This window comes from Dendrobates tinctorius, unplaced genomic scaffold, assembly GCF_039654945.1.
Source record: "Dendrobates tinctorius isolate UK_male_01 unplaced genomic scaffold, ASM3965494v1 ptg000214l, whole genome shotgun sequence".
Classification (NCBI taxonomy): domain Eukaryota; kingdom Metazoa; phylum Chordata; class Amphibia; order Anura; family Dendrobatidae; genus Dendrobates; species Dendrobates tinctorius.
In genome coordinates, this window is record NW_027361881.1 from 46,822 (window position 1) to 67,876 (window position 21,055).

At 52.6% G+C, this 21,055-nt stretch overlaps 1 protein-coding gene across 1 annotated transcript in view; it reads left to right on the forward strand.

The window, feature by feature from the left end:
• The first annotated feature begins 271 nt into the window (after positions 1-271).
• The window catches only part of ATP2C2 (ATPase secretory pathway Ca2+ transporting 2), a 51,364-nt gene continuing 30,580 nt past the window's right edge, over positions 272-21,055 (forward strand). The window contains exons 1-7 of the mRNA XM_073554863.1: positions 272-590; positions 15,185-15,295; positions 16,394-16,510; positions 16,678-16,767; positions 16,850-16,885; positions 18,223-18,284; positions 19,017-19,125. Coding sequence (XP_073410964.1) covers positions 306-590; positions 15,185-15,295; positions 16,394-16,510; positions 16,678-16,767; positions 16,850-16,885; positions 18,223-18,284; positions 19,017-19,125 — 810 coding nt within the window. The 5' untranslated portion in view covers positions 272-305. The remainder of the gene's footprint in view (positions 591-15,184; positions 15,296-16,393; positions 16,511-16,677; positions 16,768-16,849; positions 16,886-18,222; positions 18,285-19,016; positions 19,126-21,055) is intronic.

Sequence of the window (21,055 nt, forward strand, 5' to 3'; positions counted from 1 at the left end):
TGGGGGCGATGCTCTGCAGTGTTGGGGGCGATGCTCTGCAGGGATTGGGGGGCGATGCTCTGCAGGGATGGGGGCGATGCTCTGCAGTGTTGGGGGCGATGCTCTGCAGGGATGGGGGCGATGCTCTGCAGTGTTGGGGGCGATGCTCTGCAGTGATTGGGGGCGATGCTCTGCAGTGTTGGGGGCGATGCTCTGCAGTGTTGGGGGCGATGCTCTGCAGTGTTGGGGGCGATGCTCTGTAGATCCCTCCTCGGGCTCCGCCGCAGCCTCGGTGCTGGCTCCGCACATGCGCGGTGCGGCCGGTGATGAGGAGCTGCTCTCCCCGGCCTCCTCTTCCTCCTCCCGGCATGGCCTCCTCCTCCTGTCCCCAGTGCTCGGGCTCCGGGATGGGCCGGCACCTGCTGGAGGAGGGCGGGGCCGCGCTCACCTGTCCCAGGTATAGTCCGGAGCCCCCCGCCCCTCTCCCTCCGGAGCCGCCGCTCGTGTCCCCGGGGAACATGGGGGGGAAGCGGCTGCAGCGACTCCTGCACAACGTGCGCCGCCTGCCCCATAGATACCACCTGCTGGGGGGCAGCGAGCTGAAGGCGGAGGTGAGTGCGAGGAGGCTTCACCTGGGGGGTCACACCGGCACTGGTCACACCTGGGGGGTAGACACCGGCACTGGTCACACCTGGGGGGTACACACCGGCACTGGTCACACCTGGGGGGTACACACCGGGCACTGGTCACACCTGGGGGGTAGACACCGGCACTGGTCACACCTGGGGGGTAGACACCGGCACTGGTCACACCTGGGGGGTAGACACCGGCACTGGTCACACCTGGGGGGTACACACCGGCACTGGTCACACCTGGGGGGTAGACACCGGCACTGGTCACACCTGGGGGGTACACACCGGCACTGGTCACACCTGGGGGGTAGACACCGGCACTGGTCACACCTGGGGGGTCACACCGGCACTGGTCACACCTGGGGGGTAGACACCGGCACTGGTCACACCTGGGGGGTACACACCGGCACTGGTCACACCTGGGGGGTAGACACCGGCACTGGTCACACCTGGGGGGTAGACACCGGCACTGGTCACACCTGGGGGGTAGACACCGGCACTGGTCACACCTGGGGGGTACACACCGGCACTGGTCACACCTGGGGGGTAGACACCGGGCACTGGTCACACCTGGGGGGTAGACACCGGGCACTGGTCACACCTGGGGGGTAGACACCGGGCACTGGTCACACCTGGGGGGTAGACACCGGGCACTGGTCACACCTGGGGGGTAGACACCGGGCACTGGTCACACCTGGGGGGTAGACACCGGGCACTGGTCACACCTGGGGGGTACACACCGGCACTGGTCACACCTGGGGGGTACACACCGGCACTGGTCACACCTGGGGGGTACACACCGGCACTGGTCACACCTGGGGGGTACACACCGGCACTGGTCACACCTGGGGGGTACACACCGGCACTGGTCACACCTGGGGGGTACACACCGGCACTGGTCACACCTGGGGGGTAGACACCGGCACTGGTCACACCTGGGGGGTAGACACCGGCACTGGTCACACCTGGGGGGTAGACACCGGCACTGGTCACACCTGGGGGGTAGACACCGGCACTGGTCACACCTGGGGGGTAGACACCGGCACTGGTCACACCTGGGGGGTAGACACCGGCACTGGTCACACCTGGGGGGTAGACACCGGCACTGGTCACACCTGGGGGGTAGACACCGGCACTGGTCACACCTGGGGGGTAGACACCGGCACTGGTCACACCTGGGGGGTAGACACCGGCACTGGTCACACCTGGGGGGTAGACACCGGCACTGGTCACACCTGGGGGGTAGACACCGGCACTGGTCACACCTGGGGGGTAGACACCGGCACTGGTCACACCTGGGGGGTAGACACCGGGCACTGGTCACACCTGGGGGGTACACACCGGGCACTGGTCACACCTGGGGGGTACACACCGGCACTGATCACACCTGGGGGGTACACACCGGCACTGGTCACACCTGGGGGGTACACACCGGGCACTGGTCACACCTGGGGGGTACACACCGGCACTGGTCACACCTGGGGGGTACACACCGGCACTGGTCACACCTGGGGGGTACACACCGGGCACTGGTCACACCTGGGGGGTACACACCGGGCACTGGTCACACCTGGGGGGTACACACCGGGCACTGGTCACACCTGGGGGGTACACACCGGCACTGATCACACCTGGGGGGTACACACCGGCACTGGTCACACCTGGGGGGTACACACCGGGCACTGGTCACACCTGGGGGGTACACACCGGCACTGGTCACACCTGGGGGGTACACACCGGGCACTGGTCACACCTGGGGGGTACACACCGGCACTGGTCACACCTGGGGGGTACACACCGGCACTGATCACACCTATTACATACAGGACATGATGGTGATGCGTGGTATATGAGCAGGGTGTGTATATACACGTGTGTGTTGTGTTTGCGGCCCCCGATCTTGGCTCCACCCTCACCTGGGGGGATTGTATCATGTATAGTGAATGCAGTGCGTCCTGGGGCCGATCATAGAGACGAGGGGTCGGGGGGTCCTCATGGATGGCGGGGGGGGTCATCGGTGGATTATTTTTATTACACCCCATGATGATAAAGGATGTGAGTGTTGTTCATCCACCCAGCGCTTCACAGCACTGTCTTCACAGGGTCCGGGTAGTCTGCGCTGCCCCTCGCCCCCTGCGTCGTCGGCCCCAGAGTTGCCGGTGTTGCGTGCTGGTGGTTTGAGGTGTTTGGTGCCTCACTTCTCAGTGTGAGGAGCTGCTCAGCTGTCATGGTCAGTGGCTCGCTGGCAGGCAGCAGCAATTGTCAGGCTGTCATGTCCGCGGGCGCCAGCTGCGCTGTGTACATCTGCTGGATAATGAGATGTGGCAGGTGCTGCGTCCCCCCAGACCTCCCTGATTGGGTGTAAGTGGGGTGCAGTGTCCTCGTGGTTTGTCCTGCGGAGCGCTGCCATCACATGTGTTGGTGATATTACAGGGAGACGCGCAGCCGTGATGACCGGCACGAGCGCCACTTAGTCTCTGCGCAGTTCGCACCCAACAGATGGAGCCACCAGTCAGCGGCTCTGTGGTTTGTGCCACATCCGCTGCGAGTCTCTGCCCTCGGATAGCGCTTCTGTACAGGTGATGGATCTAATGTTACCTGTAATTACCTACTCATGTGAGGGTCCATTCATCCTGACCACTGAACCCCCCTCCTTCCATCTTGTGGCCCCGATCTAACGAGGTCAGATATCACAGGTCGTCCTGCTGCTGAATCTCAGACAATCACAGTACTGGAGTCACCAACTTCTGGCGAGCCCCGTATTTTCAGCAGGATATTTGTCCGAACCATGAGTCATTCTCTCATGCTTAGAAAGTCGGGCGACTGGGCCCCCCCCCCCGCTGGCCGGTGGAGTCGGGCGACTGGGCTCCCCCCCCCCCCCCCGCTGGCCGGTGGAGTCGGGCGACTGGGCTCCCCCCCCCCCCCACCGCTGGCCGGTGGAGTCGGGCGACTGGGCCCCCCCCCCCGCTGGCCGGTGGAGTCGGGCGACTGGGCCCCCCCCCCCGCTGGCCGGTGGAGTCGGGCGACTGGGCCCCCCCCCGCTGGCCGGTGGAGTCGGGCGGCTAGGCCTCTCTGGTGATGTTTTCATGCTACTGTGCTACAATGTGGGGCAGGCATGGATGGTTTGGCGCCGTATTCAGGGTAAGGGTCCTTGGCATGCAGAGGTTCTGTCCGGGGCACTGGTCTCCTCATTAGCAATCACACAGGTCACAGGCGTGGTGTCATGGGTTTGGGGTGATTGACACTTCTTCCCGGCTACGTATGACGGTTGCCGCTGTGTTTCGGCCTCGGTGGCGGAGCTTTTCTGGACGCCTCCTGCTCCTCCAGATAAACCTGTTCTTAAACATATAATCCAGCGAGATAAGTGAGCAGTCAGAGCACCGCGTCCGTCCTAGAAGCTTCTTGGTTGTGTCGTGTGGTCTGGGCGCCAGATAAGGGCCGACCCGGGGTCTGATAATATGGTGGAGTCTGGGCCCCTAGGTCCAATATCCTGATCGTCTGTCTGGAGGAGCCGGCGCGTCCTGCGTTGTACTGACCATTGAGATTAGTCCTCGTTACCCTTGATGCCCGCTGCCAGGTCGCCCCATGATTACAGCTGATCTTATGGGGCACAATCAGCCTGTGCAGCCCCCATACAGTATGTGACTGCACAGCTCGGGGGTCTTACTGTGTGGGGTCACCATCCTCCATCATGTGCTCCTGACCCTTTTAAAGCGAAGCCTTCGTGTAGAGAGCTTGCCGTGACCGGGGTGATTTTCAGGGGGGACAGTGCATTAGTGCAGCACTATGAGTTCAGCTCTGTATAAGTTAATGCTGCACCCGGAGAACCCGTGCCCGGACCGTGTCTAATTCTACATTGTGGTTTTGTGTTTTTGTGTTTGACTTCTGGGCGTTCAGATTCTGAGAATCGCCATCGTCCCACAGAACAATAGATTATTCTGACTGCGTGTCAGGGAAAGCAAATATCGGATTCTGTGTGAATGGACCGAACAGGAATACAGCCGCGAGAGCTCGGGCCGGCACTGTTACCGCTCACCATAGACCTCACAGGCTGTCACTAGACTTCGTCCTGGCGCCCTTATGCCCCCGGGCCTGTGTCCTGGCGCCCTTATGCCCCCGGGCCTGTGTCCTGGCGCCCTTATGCCCCCGGGCCTGTGTCCCGGCGCCCTTATGCCCCCGGGCCTGTGTCCCGGCGCCCTTATGCCCCCGGGCCTGTGTCCCGGCGCCCTTATGCCCCCGGGCCTGTGTCCCGGCGCCCTTATGCCCCCGGGCCTGTGTCCCGGCGCCCTTATGCCCCCGGGCCTGTGTCCCGGCGCCCTTATGCCCCCGGGCCTGTGTCCCGGCGCCCTTATGCCCCCGGGCCTGTGTCCCGGCGCCCTTATGCCCCCGGGCCTGTGTCCCGGCGCCCTTATGCCCCCGGGCCTGTGTCCTGGCGCCCTTATGCCCCCGGGCCTGTGTCCTGGCGCCCTTATGCCCCCGGGCCTGTGTCCTGGCGCCCTTATGCCCCCGGGCCTGTGTCCTGGCGCCCTTATGCCCCCGGGCCTGTGTCCTGGCGCCCTTATGCCCCCGGGCCTGTGTCCTGGCGCCCTTATGCCCCCGGGCCTGTGTCCTGGCGCCCTTATGCCCCCGGGCCTGTGTCCTGGCGCCCTTATGCCCCCGGGCCTGTGTCCTGGCGCCCTTATGCCCCCGGGCCTGTGTCCTGGCGCCCTTATGCCCCCGGGCCTGTGTCCTGGCGCCCTTATGCCCCCGGGCCTGTGTCCTGGCGCCCTTATGCCCCCGGGCCTGTGTCCTGGCGCCCTTATGCCCCCGGGCCTGTGTCCTGGCGCCCTTATGCCCCCCAACAGATGGCAGGCCTTTATCTTGGTTCTGTATACAGCCGTGTCCTCCCTGTATCCTGTTTCTACGCACCCAGTTCACCATACCCACCCACGCCCACTGACACCCATGTTGACCAGTTTTATGGCCCCTCATGTTGAAGTGATTATGCGGCTTTTATTATCTGTGTCAATACTGAGGATCCGGCCAGCTGAGTGATGGGTCCCTAGGACCAGAGTCGCGTCAGTGTTGTCATGTGCCCGTTGTAGAAGCACAGTGAATTCCCTTGGTGTGAGGCTGCGGTGAGTGGATGGAGCCCTGGTCGCTGCCCCGACATGGCGGATGGACCGACTCCTACATGACGCGCTGCTAGGGCCCGGCCATCAGATGGCCACCTCTCGTCATTACATGAGGGCCATGATTTGGGGTCCGCGCCTTCTCCTATCTTGTGGCCTGCCGCTGCCGTCTCGGGGGTCTTCAGCTTATCACAATGCTGTGAATGGGCTGCATTAAGGGTTAAGCCCATAATCCTCCTGTGCCAGGTCCAGGAGCTGCAGGAACAATGCCCGGTGTGTACCTGTGCCGCCACATTGGGGGAAGCGGTTATCCGCCTCAGCTGCTCACTGTTCCCCTTTTTTTCGGGAAAGTGAAGATTCCAGGTAGCAATGAATAGAGTGGCCGCGCTGGCTCCCCGCTGCTGGATTCTGGCAGAACTAGGTCACCGGGAGGAGGAGGCGGGTGATGGAAGCCGGACGGCTCATCGTCAGCCGCTGATGTCGAGCTGTACGGTCTCCATCTTTGTGGGATGTTAGGCCTGCTTCAAACTTCAGTCTTTTTGCATCAATCACAATCCGTTGCTGGATCCGTTTTTTTCTCATTGACTTGTATTAGCGAAGGATTGTGACGGATCCGTCGGAAAATCTGTGTCCATCGGCCAGAGACAACGTCCATAGGAACGTTTTTTGTCTCCGTTGAAAAGTCAGACAGCGACGGATCCGTCGTCTGCTAGAATGGACACCTATGGGTGACGGATCCATTGCCGTCCGTCATATGATGGAATCCAGCGACGGATTCCGTTTTTTCCATTCATTTATATTAACCCCAAAATCCTTTCTGCCACTGAAATCCAATCCAATCCTTTCCTTTCCTTTCCTTTCCTTTCCTTTCCTTTCCTTTCCTTTCCTTTCCTTTCCTTTCCTTTCCTTTCCTTTCCTTTCCTTTCCTTTCCTTTCCTTTCCTTTCCTTTCCTTTCCTTTCCTTTCCTTTCCTTTCCTTTCCTTTCCTTTCCTTTCCTTTCCTCTGGATCTGTCTTTTCACGGATTGTGACTGATGGCAAAGAGACAGAAGTGTGGAACAGGCCTTAGTAGATGCTTTTTCCAGTCCGGCATCCGCCATTTCAGCAGACAGTAGCGCGGCACTGCTGCATTCTGTGCGGCATTATTATCTGCATGTAGTAATGTGCAGGAATCAGTACACAGCTCAGCCTCCGACTGGACAGGAGGATGATTCCAATCACTCCAGCAAGCAGAGATGAGTAACTGACAGACAGAGGAGGACGGAGCGGAACGTCTCGCCATACACCAGGGACTGCGCCTGTATGAGGAATTGCTGGCAGATGGGGTGTGGGAGGACAAGTCCCAGCATTTCCCGTCATCCTGTGCTGACTCTTATCCCCCAGGATTGTAACTGTACGTGTGGCGCCGCTGATGGCTGACATCTGAGGCCTTGTCACCTGCAGGATGGAGCGGTCACTCTCTGCTGTCACTGGAGCTGTCGCTCAGGTGCGGCACATTGTGCTGTCACTGGAGCTGTCGCTCAGGTGCGGCACATTGTGCTGTCACTGGAGCGGTCGCTCAGGTGCGGCACATTCTGCTGTCACTGGAGCTGTCGCTCAGGTGCGGCACATTCTGCTGTCACTGGAGCTGTCGCTCAGGTGCGGCACATTCTGCTGTCACTGGAGCTGTCGCTCAGGTGCGGCACATTCTGCTGTCTCTGGAGCTGTCGCTCAGGTGCGGCACATTCTGCTGTCACTGGAGCTGTCGCTCAGGTGCGGCACATTCTGCTGTCACTGGAGCTGTCGCTCAGGTGCGGCACATTCTGCTGTCACTGGAGCTGTCGCTCAGGTGCGGCACATTCTGCTGTCACTGGAGCTGTCGCTCAGGTGCGGCACATTCTGCTGTCTCTGGAGCTGTCGCTCAGGTGCGGCACATTCTGCTGTCTCTGGAGCTGTCGCTCAGGTGCGGCACATTCTGCTGTCACTGGAGCTGTCGCTCAGGTGCGGCACATTCTGCTGTCACTGGAGCTGTCGCTCAGGTGCGGCACATTCTGCTGTCTCTGGAGCTGTCGCTCAGGTGCGGCACATTCTGCTGTCACTGGAGCTGTCGCTCAGGGGCGGCACATTCTGCTGTCACTGGAGCTGTCGCTCAGGGGCGGCACATTCTGCTGTCTCTGGAGCTGTCGCTCAGGTGCGGCACATTCTGCTGTCTCTGGAGCTGTCGCTCAGGTGCGGCACATTCTGCTGTCACTGGAGCTGTCGCTCAGGTGCGGCACATTCTGCTGTCTCTGGAGCTGTCGCTCAGGTGCGGCACATTCTGCTGTCTCTGGAGCTGTCGCTCAGGTGCGGCACATTCTGCTGTCTCTGGAGCTGTCGCTCAGGGGCGGCACATTCTGCTGTCTCTGGAGCTGTCGCTCAGGTGCGGCACATTCTGCTGTCACTGGAGCTGTCGCTCAGGTGCGGCACATTCTGCTGTCTCTGGAGCTGTCGCTCAGGGGCGGCACATTCTGCTGTCTCTGGAGCTGTCGCTCAGGTGCGGCACATTCTGCTGTCTCTGGAGCTGTCGCTCAGGTGCGGCACATTCTGCTGTCTCTGGAGCTGTCGCTCAGGGGCGGCACATTCTGCTGTCTCTGGAGCTGTCGCTCAGGTGCGGCACATTCTGCTGTCTCTGGAGCTGTCGCTCAGGTGCGGCACATTCTGCTGTCACTGGAGCTGTCGCTCAGGGGCGGCACATTCTGCTGTCACTGGAGCTGTCGCTCAGGGGCGGCACATTCTGCTGTCACTGGAGCTGTCGCTCAGGGGCGGCACATTCTGCTGTCACTGGAGCTGTCGCTCAGGTGCGGCACATTCTGCTGTCACTGGAGCTGTCGCTCAGGTGCGGCACATTCTGCTGTCACTGGAGCTGTCGCTCAGGTGCGGCACATTCTGCTGTCACTGGAGCTGTCGCTCAGGGGCGGCACATTCTGCTGTCACTGGAGCTGTCGCTCAGGGGCGGCACATTCTGCTGTCTCTGGAGCTGTCGCTCAGGTGCGGCACATTCTGCTGTCTCTGGAGCTGTCGCTCAGGTGCGGCACATTCTGCTGTCTCTGGAGCTGTCGCTCAGGTGCGGCACATTCTGCTGTCACTGGAGCTGTCGCTCAGGGGCGGCACATTCTGCTGTCACTGGAGCTGTCGCTCAGGGGCGGCACATTCTGCTGTCACTGGAGCTGTCGCTCAGGGGCGGCACATTCTGCTGTCACTGGAGCTGTCGCTCAGGGGCGGCACATTCTGCTGTCACTGGAGCTGTCGCTCAGGGGCGGCACATTCTGCTGTCACTTGTATTGCCATCTGGGCATTTCCTCTTAAAGGCACAGTACACCTATATCTTTCTCCTGATAGTCCTTGTGAGGGGCAGTACAGCATCAGTGGTCATTGCTGACATAGAGGTACCTCTGGTGGGTTCTTCAGTCTCCCCACCAAGACTGAATGGTCGCACCTTGTGGATTGTGCGCTGATTACTGTAGGGAAACTGAATGAGCCGTCCAACTTTCTCTGTTAGATCCCCGCTTTCTGTGAGTGATGGGATCCTTGCTGATCTCTAGAGGATGAGGACACATCTGCTTCTGAAGGGTGGTGACCATGCGGCAGAGGTGTGTGCCCTGAGGATCACCATCCACGGCTGCATGATCCGGTGGTGTCCTCGCCTCTGGATAGAATCACTTCTGGTCCTGATGATCCGACTTCAGTGACTGACCCCAGCACAGCGGCAGACCCCTCGCTCTGTGCCCATTATCCAGCTGGAGACCACCCGGCCCCTCACAGCTGCACCCTCCCTGCCTTTCTTGCTTGTCAGGTTCCTCCCCTACTTCAGTTCTTTATATAAACCTTTCACATTCCTGCATCACCTGAGATCTGACACCATTGATCCGCGCATGTCGTGACCTCAATGGAGGATTAATCACATATAGCTCAGAGCGCGTCACTACCTAAGGTGGGGCAGCACTGCGGCGGGCAACTAGGGCAGTCGCCCACAGCCCGAGGAAGAGGAGCCATGTAAGAAACTGCAGGAGCCAACAGATCTCTGGTCACTGTCCAGGATTCTGATACATTGTAACAACTGTGACATTTACATAGGATTAGAGCATTCTGTACTGGGAGTGGCGCTAATGAGAAGAACTACCATTCATGAACCTGTCAGGTGGCAACAATGACCTATATACACCCTGCAAGTACATGGACCCTACCCTCATAAAAAACACAAACCTATCAACTAAATATAACTACTATAATACTGCCCCATACACAAGAATATAACTACTATAATACTGCTCCCTATGTACAAGAATATAACTACTATAATACTGCTCCTATGTACAAGAATATAACTACTATAATACTGCCCCCTATGTACAAGAATATAACTACTATAATACTGCCCCCTATGTACAAGAATATAACTACTATAATACTGCTCCTATGTACAAGAATATAACTACTATAATACTGCTCCTATGTACAAGAATATAACTACTATAATACTGCTCCTATGTACAAGAATATAACTACTATAATACTGCCCCCTATGTACAAGAATATAACTACTATAATACTGCCTCCTATGTACAAGAATATAACCACTATAATACTGACCCCTATGTACAAGAATATAACTACTATAATACTGCCCCCTATGTACAAGAATATAACTACTATAATACTGCCCCCTATGTACAAGAATATAACTACTATAATACTGCCCCTATGTACAAGAATATAACTACTATAATACTGCTCCTATATACAAGAATATAACTACTATAATACTGCCCCTATGTACAAGAATATAACTACTATAATACTGCTCCTATATACAAGAATATAACTACTATAATACTGCCCCCTATGTACAAGAATATAACTACTATAATACTGCTCCTATGTACAAGAATATAACTACTATAATACTGCCCCTATGTACAAGAATATAACTACTATAATACTGCTCCTATGTACAAGAATATAACTACTATAATACTGCCCCCTATGTACAAGAATATAACTACTATAATACTGCTCCTATGTACAAGAATATAACTACTATAATACTGCTCCTATACACAAGAATATAACTACTATAATACTGCTCCTATACACAAGAATATAACTACTATAATACTGCTCCTATACACAAGAATATAACTACTATAATACTGCTCCTATGTACAAGAATATAACTACTATAATACTGCTCCTATACACAAGAATATAACTACTATAATACTGCTCCTATACACAAGAATATAACTACTATAATACTGCTCCTATACACAAGAATATAACTACTATAATACTGCTCCTATACACAAGAATATAACTACTATAATACTGCCCCTATACACAAGAATATAACTACTATAATACTGCCCCCTATGTACAAGAATATAACTACTATAATACTGCCCCCTATGTACAAGAATATAACTACTATAATACTGCTCCTATGTACAAGAATATAACTACTATAATACTGCCCCTATGTACAAGAATATATCTACTATAATACTGCCCCTATGTACAAGAATATAACTACTATAATACTGCCCCTATGTACAAGAATATAACTACTATAATACTGCCCCTATGTACAAGAATATAACTACTATAATACTGCCCCTATGTACAAGAATATAACTACTATAATACTGCCCCTATACACAAGAATATAACTACTATAATACTGCTCCTATACACAAGAATATAACTACTATAATACTGCCCCTATACACAAGAATATAACTACTATAATACTGCCCCCTATGTACAAGAATATAACTACTATAATACTGCCCCCTATGTACAAGAATATAACTACTATAATACTGCTCCTATGTACAAGAATATAACTACTATAATACTGCCCCTATGTACAAGAATATATCTACTATAATACTGCCCCTATGTACAAGAATATAACTACTATAATACTTCTCCTATGTACAAGAATATAACTACTATAATACTTCTCCTATGTACAAGAATATAACTACTATAATACTTCTCCTATGTACAAGAATATAACTACTATAATACTGCCCCTATGTACAAGAATATAACTACTATAATACTTCTCCTATGTACAAGAATATAACTACTATAATACTGCCCCCCATGTACAAGAATATAACTACTATAATACTGCTCCTATGTACAAGAATATAACTACTATAATACTGCCCCTATGTACAAGAATATAACTACTATAATACTGCTCCTATGTACAAGAATATAACTACTATAATACTGCTCCTATGTACAAGAATATAACTACTATAATACTGCCCCCCATGTACAAGAATATAACTACTATAATACTGCCCCCCATGTACAAGAATATAACTACTATAATACTGCTCCTATGTACAAGAATATAACTACTATAATACTGCTCCTATGTACAAGAATATAACTACTATAATACTGCCCCTATGTACAAGAATATAACTACTATAATACTGCTCCTATGTACAAGAATATAACTACTATAATACTGCTCCTATGTACAAGAATATAACTACTATAATACTGGTATGTACAAGAATATAACTACTATAATACTGCCCCCCATGTACAAGAATATAACTACTATAATACTGCTCCTATGTACAAGAATATAACTACTATAATACTGCTCCTATGTACAAGAATATAACTACTATAATACTGCTCCTATGTACAAGAATATAACTACTATAATACTGCTCCTATGTACAAGAATATAACTACTATAATACTGCTCCTATGTACAAGAATATAACTACTATAATACTGCTCCTATGTACAAGAATATAACTACTATAATACTGCCCCCCATGTACAAGAATATAACTACTATAATACTGCCCCTATGTACAAGAATATAACTACTATAATACTGCCCCTATGTACAAGAATATAACTACTATAATACTGCCCCTATGTACAAGAATATAACTACTATAATACTGCCCCTATGTACAAGAATATAACTACTATAATACTGCCCCTATACACAAGAATATAACTACTATAATACTGCTCCTATACACAAGAATATAACTACTATAATACTGCCCCTATACACAAGAATATAACTACTATAATACTGCCCCCTATGTACAAGAATATAACTACTATAATACTGCCCCCTATGTACAAGAATATAACTACTATAATACTGCTCCTATGTACAAGAATATAACTACTATAATACTGCCCCTATGTACAAGAATATATCTACTATAATACTGCCCCTATGTACAAGAATATAACTACTATAATACTTCTCCTATGTACAAGAATATAACTACTATAATACTTCTCCTATGTACAAGAATATAACTACTATAATACTTCTCCTATGTACAAGAATATAACTACTATAATACTGCCCCTATGTACAAGAATATAACTACTATAATACTTCTCCTATGTACAAGAATATAACTACTATAATACTGCCCCCCATGTACAAGAATATAACTACTATAATACTGCTCCTATGTACAAGAATATAACTACTATAATACTGCCCCTATGTACAAGAATATAACTACTATAATACTGCTCCTATGTACAAGAATATAACTACTATAATACTGCTCCTATGTACAAGAATATAACTACTATAATACTGCCCCCCATGTACAAGAATATAACTACTATAATACTGCCCCCCATGTACAAGAATATAACTACTATAATACTGCTCCTATGTACAAGAATATAACTACTATAATACTGCTCCTATGTACAAGAATATAACTACTATAATACTGCCCCTATGTACAAGAATATAACTACTATAATACTGCTCCTATGTACAAGAATATAACTACTATAATACTGCTCCTATGTACAAGAATATAACTACTATAATACTGGTATGTACAAGAATATATCTACTATAATACTGCCCCCCATGTACAAGAATATAACTACTATAATACTGCTCCTATGTACAAGAATATAACTACTATAATACTGCTCCTATGTACAAGAATATAACTACTATAATACTGCTCCTATGTACAAGAATATAACTACTATAATACTGCTCCTATGTACAAGAATATAACTACTATAATACTGCTCCTATGTACAAGAATATAACTACTATAATACTGCTCCTATGTACAAGAATATAACTACTATAATACTGCCCCCCATGTACAAGAATATAACTACTATAATACTGCCCCTATGTACAAGAATATAACTACTATAATACTGCTCCTATGTACAAGAATATAACTACTATAATACTGCTCCTATGTACAAGAATATAACTACTATAATACTGCTCCTATGTACAAGAATATAACTACTATAATACTGCCTCCTATGTACAAGAATATAACTACTATAATACTGCCTCTATGTACAAGAATATAACTACTATAATACTGCCCCTATGTACAAGAATATAACTACTATAATACTGCCTCTATGTACAAGAATATAACTACTATAATACTGCCCCCTATGTACAAGAATATAACTACTATAATACTGCCCCCTATGTACAAGAATATAACTACTATAATACTGCTCCTATGTACAAGAATATAACAACTATAATACTGCCCCCTATGTATAAGAATATAACTACTATAATACTGCCCCCATGTACAAGAATATAACTACTATAATACTGCTCCTATGTACAAGAATATAACAACTATAATACTGCCCCCTATGTACAAGAATATAACTACTATAATACTGCCCCCTATGTACAAGAATATATCTACTATAATACTGCCCCTATGTACAAGAATATATCTACTATAATACTGCTCCTATGTACAAGAATATAACTACTATAATACTGCTCCTATGTACAAGAATATAACTACTATAATACTGCCCCCTATGTACAAGAATATAACTAGTATAATACTGCTCCTATGTACAAGAATATAACTACTATAATACTGCCCCCTATGTACAAGAATATAACTACTATAATACTGCTCCTATGTACAAGAATATAACTACTATAATACTGACCCCTATGTACAAGAATATAACTACTATAATATTGCCCCTATGTACAAGAATATAACTACTATAATACTGACCCCTATGTACAAGAATATAACTACTATAATACTGACCCCTATGTACAAGAATATAACTACTATAATACTGCTCCTATATACAAGAATATAACTACTATAATACTGCCCCTATGTACAAGAATATAACTACTATAATACTGCTCCTATGTACAAGAATATAACTACTATAATACTGATCCTATGTACAAGAATATAACTACTATAATACTGACCCCTATGTACAAGAATATAACTACTATAATACTGCCCCTATGGACGTTTATGTTGGGGGCTTTAGCTGCGCGCTCTTCAGTGTGTCGTATGTTGGGGTTTGGCATTACTTTTCTCAGCTCGGGTAGGCGCTGAGCTCCCGATTGACATATATTAATGATGTCTTATTTCTGCAGGCGGATGATCAGTGTGAGCTAAAATCTGTGGGCCTGGAGGATGAAGTCATCCCGTTACCTGCAAAAGAAGCAAGTCGGCTGGAAGAGAGCGAGCTGCTGAAATATTTGCATGTGAGCGTTTCCTTCACGTTTTGGCGTCTGACCTCCTCTGATTTGCGTTTCCTGGAGCTGTTTATCCTGTTAGATATATTGTTCCATCTTGTCAGTTTTGTGTCCAATGTGACTGGAGCGTTACATAATGTATATGTGTACTAGTGTATATCATGTGCTCATGTTACACATAGAAACCAGAATGATGGCCTCTATTCTTTACACTGCAGGCGGTATCAACAAAACAAAGAAAAATGGAAAGGTTTATGTCATTGTTGCTTTATGACAATGGCTTAAACTGTGACAAGAATGAGGGCTATTAGTGATCGAGAGACTAAAGAAGTTCCTGTCAGCAGTCCCCACATTGCACTTGACCCTGTGCGCAGCCCCCTCTGGCACTCCTGGCGTGCAGTCGTCCCTGTGCGCAGCCCCCTCTGGCACTCCTGGCGTGCAGTCGTCCCTGTGCGCAGCCCCCTCTGGCACTCCTGGCGTGCAGTCGTCCCTGTGCGCAGCCCCCTCTGGCACTCCTGGCGTGCAGTCGTCCCTGTGCGCAGCCCCCTCTGGCACTCCTGGCGTGCAGTCGTCCCTGTGCGCAGCCCCCTCTGGCACTCCTGGCGTGCAGTCGTCCCTGTGCGCAGCCCCCTCTGGCACTCCTGGCGTGCAGTCGTCCCTGTGCGCAGCCCCCTCTGGCACTCCTGGCGTGCAGTCGTCCCTGTGCGCAGCCCCCTCTGGCACTCCTGGCGTGCAGTCGTCCCTGTGCGCAGCCCCCTCTGGCACTCCTGGCGTGCAGTCGGTCTCTGCATGCAGTGCCCTCTGGCAGTCCTTGCGTGCAGCGCCTCTGGCAGTCTGTGTTTCCTTGACTTTTCCGTGACATTTTGTTGCAGGCCGTGTTACCTGAGCGTCCCCGCGCCCTCCCTCTGTACCCGGCACATTCTTCTCGCTATTGTCTTTGTTGTGTGGGAATGTGTCTCGTCCGTGGGGCGTCTTCACCTCCACCATTGTGTTATCGGACTTTACAGCTATCAGCTGTTAGGAACAAGATATAGAGGCGGGGGGCCCCGGACGTGACCCCGTAATGGCTGGATGTTCTAACCCGCTCTAATGTTCCTCTCCCGCCAGGTGGATGTGGACTCCGGGCTGTCCGAATGCGCCGTGCTCCAGCGCCGCCACCGACATGGCTGGAATGAGTTTCAGGTGGAAAATTCAGATCCCATCTGGAAGAAATACCTGGGACAGGTACGAGCCTCCTACCTAGTGTCACCCTGGTACGGTCTGGCTGAGCGGTATGCCAGCCTTTGTTCCCTGTTATCAGCCGCTCCAGTACATGGTCTCCTGTACTGATCGGCTTGTCACACCATACTGATGGAAATGTTGGTGTCTTTTTTACATTTGTGGTACCCCAGTTCACAAACCCCCTCATCCTGCTGCTGCTGGGCTCCGCTCTGGTCAGTGTTGCAACCAAGGAATACGAGGACGCTGTCAGCATCACCGTGGTAAGATACAGGGCGGAGGATGCCACGCCGCGGGCTGTGATAGTGTCTGGTTCTTTAAATGTCTGATTTCATATCCCCGCAGGCGATTTTAATCGTGGTGACCGTGGCTTTCGTGCAGGTAGGAACTGTCAGCCGTCACCTGAGGGTGGGGAAGCAATGAAGGGCACCGCCAGCTATTGACACCGCCATCCTAGCACACACTGTCCTACTATCTCGTGCCAGCACGTTGTAGATTACGCCACAAACCCTTGTCACTCCTCCCTGGGGTGTCCTGCACCTTGTGCCCTACTCAGGGGCCCACAGAGCCAAATCATCCCCCGGGCCCTCCATCTCTTCACCCCACAGACCCCAGCGTCCCTGATGAGCACCCTGTAATAATATTACTGGTTACTGAGAAGCTGATGACCTCAGAACCTACGTAATGATGACCTCATAACCCACCCTGCTGAAGAGTGAAAGTCAGAAAAGATACCTGTGCATTACTCATTTGGGGGATAACTGCAGAGCACGGTTGTGGTGAATGGGCCATGGGTGCAGGAGATTGTGGGGGTGAATGGGCCATGGGTGCAGGAGATTGTGGGGGTGAATGGGCCTCAGGTGCAGGAGATTGTGGGGGTGAATGGGCCTCAGGTGCAGGAGATTGTGGGGGTGAATGGGCCTCAGGTGCAGGAGATTGTGGGGGTGAATGGGCTTCAGGTGCAGGAGATTGTGGGGGTGAATGGGCCTCAGGTGCAGGAGATTGTGGGGGTGTATGGGCCTCAGGTGCAGGAGATTGTGGGGGTGTATGGGCCTCAGGTGCAGGAGATTGTGGGGGTGAACGGGCCTCAGGTGCAGGAGATTGTGGGGGTGAACGGGCCTCAGGTGCAGGAGATTGTGGGGGTGAACGGGCCTCAGGTGCAGGAGATTGTGGGGGTGTACGGGCCTCAGGTGCAGGAGATTGTGGGGGTGTACGGGCCTCAGGTGCAGGAGATTGTGGGGGTGAACGGGCCTCAGGTGCAGGAGATTGTGGGGGTGAACGGGCCTCAGGTGCAGGAGATTGTGGGGGTGAACGGGCCTCAGGTGCAGGAGATTGTGGGGGTGAACGGGCCTCAGGTGCAGGAGATTGTGGGGGTGAACGGGCCTCAGGTGCAGGAGATTGTGGGGGTGAACGGGCCTCAGGTGCAGGAGATTGTGGGGGTGAACGGGCCTCAGGTGCAGGAGATTGTGGGGGTGAACGGGCCTCAGGTGCAGGAGATTGTGGGGGTGAACGGGCCTCAGGTGCAGGAGATTGTGGGGGTGAACGGGCCTCAGGTGCAGGAGATTGTGGGGGTGAATGGGCCTCAGGTGCAGGAGATTGTGGGGGTGAATGGGCCTCAGGTGCAGGGGATTGCGGCGGGCCGTCGGTGCACCGGATTGCAGCGGATCATTTGCCGTAGCTGCAGATCTAATCCTGATCTCATTCTTTTATATCTTCAGGAATATCGCTCAGAAAAATCTCTCGAGGAGTTAAATAAACTGGTTCCCCCTGAATGTAACTGGTGAGTAATCCAATAATCCTGACAAAAACCCTAAATTCTCTCTGTGGTCATGTGACCGGGTCCATTGTGTTTTGTTTTATGAGCGGTCATAGATACATGTGTAGATATTAACAAGATCACCGCTTGCTGCCTGTGAACGAGCGTAGAGGTTGAAGCCCGAGTACTTGCAGACTCCTGTGCTGTGCTCTGCGGCGGTCCTGTGCACGGCGCCTTTGCTCTGCGGCGGTCCTGTGCACGGCGCCTTTGCTCTGCGGCGGTCCTGTGCACGGCGCCTTTGCTCTGCGACGGTCCTGTGCACGGCGCCTTTGCTCTGCGACGGTCCTGTGCACGGCGCCTTTGCTCTGCGACGGTCCTGTGCACGGCGCCTTTGCTCTGCGACGGTCCTGTGCACGGCGCCTTTGCTCTGCGGCGGTCCTGTGCACGGCGCCTTTGCTCTGCGGCGGTCCTGTGCACGGCGCCTTTGCTCTGCGGCGGTCCTGTGCACGGCGCCTTTGCTCTGCGGCGGTCCTGTGCACGGCGCCTTTGCTCTGCGGCGGTCCTGTGCACGGCGCCTTTGCTCTGCGGCGGTCCTGTGCACGGCGCCTTTGCTCTGCGGCGGTCCTGTGCACGGCGCCTTTGCTCTGCGGCGGTCCTGTGCACGGCGCCTTTGCTCTGCGGCGGTCCTGTGCACGGCGCCTTTGTGCGCAAGATATTGCTTCTGCGACACATTCACCCTTGTTTCATCGTTTGCAGTGTCCGTGATGGGAAGCTTCAGCACCTTCTTGCTCGAGATCTGGTCCCTGGAGACGTGGTTTGCCTGACGGTCGGTGACCGGGTCCCTGCCGACATCAGACTGATAGAGGTAGTTGTCAGTGTGCAGCGATACATGGTATTAAAGAGGTTCTGCAGCAGTGTGACAATAAGGGAACAGGGTGCTGGTATAATGCCCATGTCCTGATGCCCCGGTGGATTTTCCTCTTGGCTAGGAGACTTGTGAGAAGAGTCACCTATACTTGCCACCCCCACAGCCAAACCCAGTCATCTCTAAACTGGTTCCCAGCAGGTTTCCACCAGTGCCGCTGACCATCCCCCGGTAGAGGAGCAGTATTGTGTGCATTGTTCCTGGTATGACAGTGACGTGTAATCGCAGACAGCAGCGTCCGGGTCGTGTGACGGGGTGCTCCTGTACCCCGTCAGCTGCTGATGTAATAGGTGGCCCTGTGCAGTCACTCTTCCACCGCTACTATTCGCTGGGTGGAGCAGCGTGGCGCGGCCTGTTGAGTATTGTGCTCACTACATCCCTTATGTAATGGCCTTCACATGATCAGGGTGGTAGTCATCACCCCCCATCCTGCACATGATCAGGGTGGTAGTCATCACCCCCCATCCTGCACATGATCAGGGTGGTAGTCATCACCCCCGTCCTGCACATGATCAGGGTGGTAGTCATCACCCCCCGTCCTGCACATGATCAGGGTGGTAGTCATCACCCCCCGTCCTGCACATGATCAGGGTGGTAGTCATCACCCCCCGTCCTGCACATGATCAGGGTGGTAGTCATCACCCCCCGTCCTGCACATGATCAGGGTGGTAGTCATCACCCCCCGTCCTGCACATGATCAGGGTGGTAGTCATCACCCCCCGTCCTGCACATGATCAGGGTGGTAGTCATCACCCCCCGTCCTGCACATGATCAGGGTGGTAGTCATCACCCCCCGTCCTGCACTTGATCAGGGTGGTAGTCATCACCCCCCCGTCCTGCACATGATCAGGGTGGTAGTCATCACCCCCCAATGTGGCTGAGTCTACAAGCGAACAGCAGACAGCTTTACCCGTGTGTTATCCCCACATACTGGCGAACCGCAAGTCCCAGCGATGCTTGAAGCATGTCAGCTGCTAATAGTTATTCTCTGGGCCCGACACACCTGCTATCAGGCTTTATCAGGACGTCAGAGGCAGTGGGAGAGCTGCAGAGGACAGGGGCAGAGGACAGGGACAGCTCAGGAGGAGCCTGAGAGCTCCGAGGACAGGGGCAGCTCAGGAGGAGTGGGAGAGCTCCAGAGGACGGGGACAGCTCAGGAGGAGCCGGAGAGCTCCAGAGGACGGGGACAGCTCAGGAGGAGCCGGAGAGCTCCAGAGGACGGGGACAGCTCAGGAGGAGCCGGAGAGCTCCAGAGGACGGGGACAGCTCAGGAGGAGCCGGAGAGCTCCAGAGGACGGGGACAGCTCAGGAGGAGCCGGAGAGCTCCAGAGGACGGGGACAGCTCAGGAGGAGCCGGAGAGCTTCAGAGGACGGGGACAGCTCAGGAGGAGCCGGAGAGCTCCAGAGGACGGGGACAGCTCAAGAGGAGCCGGAGAGCTCCAGAGGACGGGGACAGCTCAGGAGGAGTGGGAGAGCTCCAGAGGACAGGGGCAGCTCAGGAGGAGCCGGAGAGCTTCAGAGGAAGGGGAGCCGGGGACAGCTCAGGATGAGTGGGAGAGCTCCAGAGGACAGGGACAGCTCAGGATGAGTGGGAGAGCTCCAGAGGACAGGGGCAGCTCAGGAGGAGTGGGAGAGCTCCAGAGGACAGGGGCAGCTCAGGAGGAGCCGGAGAGCTCCAGAGGACGGGGACAGCTCAGGAGGAGCCGGAGAGCTCCAGAGGACGGGGACAGCTCAGGAGGAGCCGGAGAGCTCCAGAGGACGGGGACAGCTCAGGAGGAGCCGGAGAGCTCCAGAGGACGGGGACAGCTCAGGAGGAGCCGGAGAGCTCCAGAGGACGGGGACAGCTCAGGAGGAGCCGGAGAGCTCCAGA